A 1,722-nucleotide genomic window follows, 5' to 3' on the forward strand; every position below is an offset into this window, starting at 1 on the left:
AGTTTTCGACTACCTTGATTCACCATGAATTTCTTCAATCCAAATAAGATTATTCATTGGTCACTAAAGTTCAAGGCAAGGTATTTATTGCACTACTCGTTTATGTGGATGATATAGTTATAGCTAGTAATGATGTTGATTCCATTACTCAGCTCATTGTTTTCCTCAATACTAAGTTTAAACTTAAGGATTTTGGTACCTTGAAATTTTTTCTTGGGTTGGAAATTGCCCGTACTTCAAAGGGTATTTCTCTTTCACAAAGAGAATACACTTTAGAGATCCTAGAAGACAGTGGTTTACTTGCTGCCAAACCTTCTAAGTTTCCTATGGAGACTAACCTGAAATTGTCTCGTTCTAGTGGCATTTTGTTAGCTGATCCTACCAGTTATAGAAGGCTTGTTGGAAGACTTCTTTATCTCACAATCACTAGACCGGACATTTCTTATTCAATTCAATTGTTAAGTCAATTCATGGATAGTCCCCGGCAGCCTCATATGGATGTAGCTACTCGGGTTCTTCGGTATCTCAAGTCATCTCCTGGACAAGGTTTATTCTATTCAGCTTCATCTGTTCCTCATATTAAAGCGTTTTGTGATTCCGATAGGGCTGGATGCCCAGATACTAGAAGATCGGTTATTGGTTTTTGTATTTTTTGTTGGGTGATTCCATGATTTCTTGGAAATCCAAGAAGCAACACACGGTGTCTAGGTCTTCTACAGATGCTAAATACCGTTCTATGGCAACTGCTACATGTGAAATCACTTGGTTGTTGAGTTTATTGCATGATCTTCAGGTTTCTCATCCACAACCTACCTTACTCTTTTGTGATAGCAAGGCTGCTCTCCATATTGCTGAGAATCTAGTTTAGCACAAAAGAACCAAGCACATAGAAATAGATTGTCATTTAGTCTGGGACAAAATTCAAGAGAAGATTATTCGTACTCTTCATGTGACATCTCATCACCAGCTTGCTTATATTTTTACTAAGGCTCTTTGGTCTAATCTTTTTGAGCACTTGCTGTCCAAGATGAATGTCATTAACATTTTCTCTTCATCTTGAGGGGGAGTTTTAGTAATACATGTAAACAATCTGGTATGTTAGTTAAATACCATCTGTTAGTCTGTTAGCTTATAAGTTAAGTTAGCTTAGCAGTTGAGCTTAGTCCGTGATATTTCTTTTGTATATATACTTAGCTTGTAATACATTTTCATTATTCAGTACAATCAATATACAAAGAGATCATTTTTCTCTTTAGATTACTCTTCCTTACTCTCTGTTCTTCCCCTGTTCTTAATTTCTTCATTCGTTCATCTTCATTTTGTTCATAATCTGATATTACAAAAGGGTATCACCTTCACAAACTCTTTTTTCTCCAACTTGCCAAGACAAATCGTGCAGTCGCTCTGGTACTCCGCGTCCCCACAATAAGAATACACCGGCAGAGCCCGAATCGTCACCGGATCCAATCCTTTGCGCATGTTCGACCTGGGTGAAAGATTCGACGGCGGAGAAGACGTTGCTCTTTGCATGCCACGTCTAGGTGGCTCATCGTCTACGTTTGCGCATAAACAAGGCTGGCAGATGACGATGCAGAAGGAGAGGAGGCAGCCAATGAAGAGTCCGGAGATATTCAATAGGCCAAGCGCCGCAAACTGAGACGTGGACGATGGTGATGGAGTTTTTGTAGTGGATTGGAGAGAAGGGAGCGAGTGGGTTTTCAT

At 39.4% G+C, this 1,722-nt stretch overlaps 1 protein-coding gene across 1 annotated transcript; it reads right to left on the reverse strand.

The window, feature by feature from the left end:
• Nucleotides 1-814: 814 nt before the first annotated feature.
• LOC133876728 (uncharacterized) lies at nt 815-1,722 on the reverse strand. The gene is made up of 2 exons (XM_062314980.1): nt 1,354-1,722; nt 815-859 (listed from the first exon to the last, which is right to left on the reverse strand). The coding sequence occupies exons 1-2, from the start codon at nt 1,720-1,722 to the stop codon at nt 815-817; spliced, it is 414 nt and encodes a 137-aa protein (XP_062170964.1).

The sequence above is a fragment of the Alnus glutinosa genome, chromosome 9, assembly GCF_958979055.1.
Source record: "Alnus glutinosa chromosome 9, dhAlnGlut1.1, whole genome shotgun sequence".
Taxonomy (NCBI): domain Eukaryota; kingdom Viridiplantae; phylum Streptophyta; class Magnoliopsida; order Fagales; family Betulaceae; genus Alnus; species Alnus glutinosa.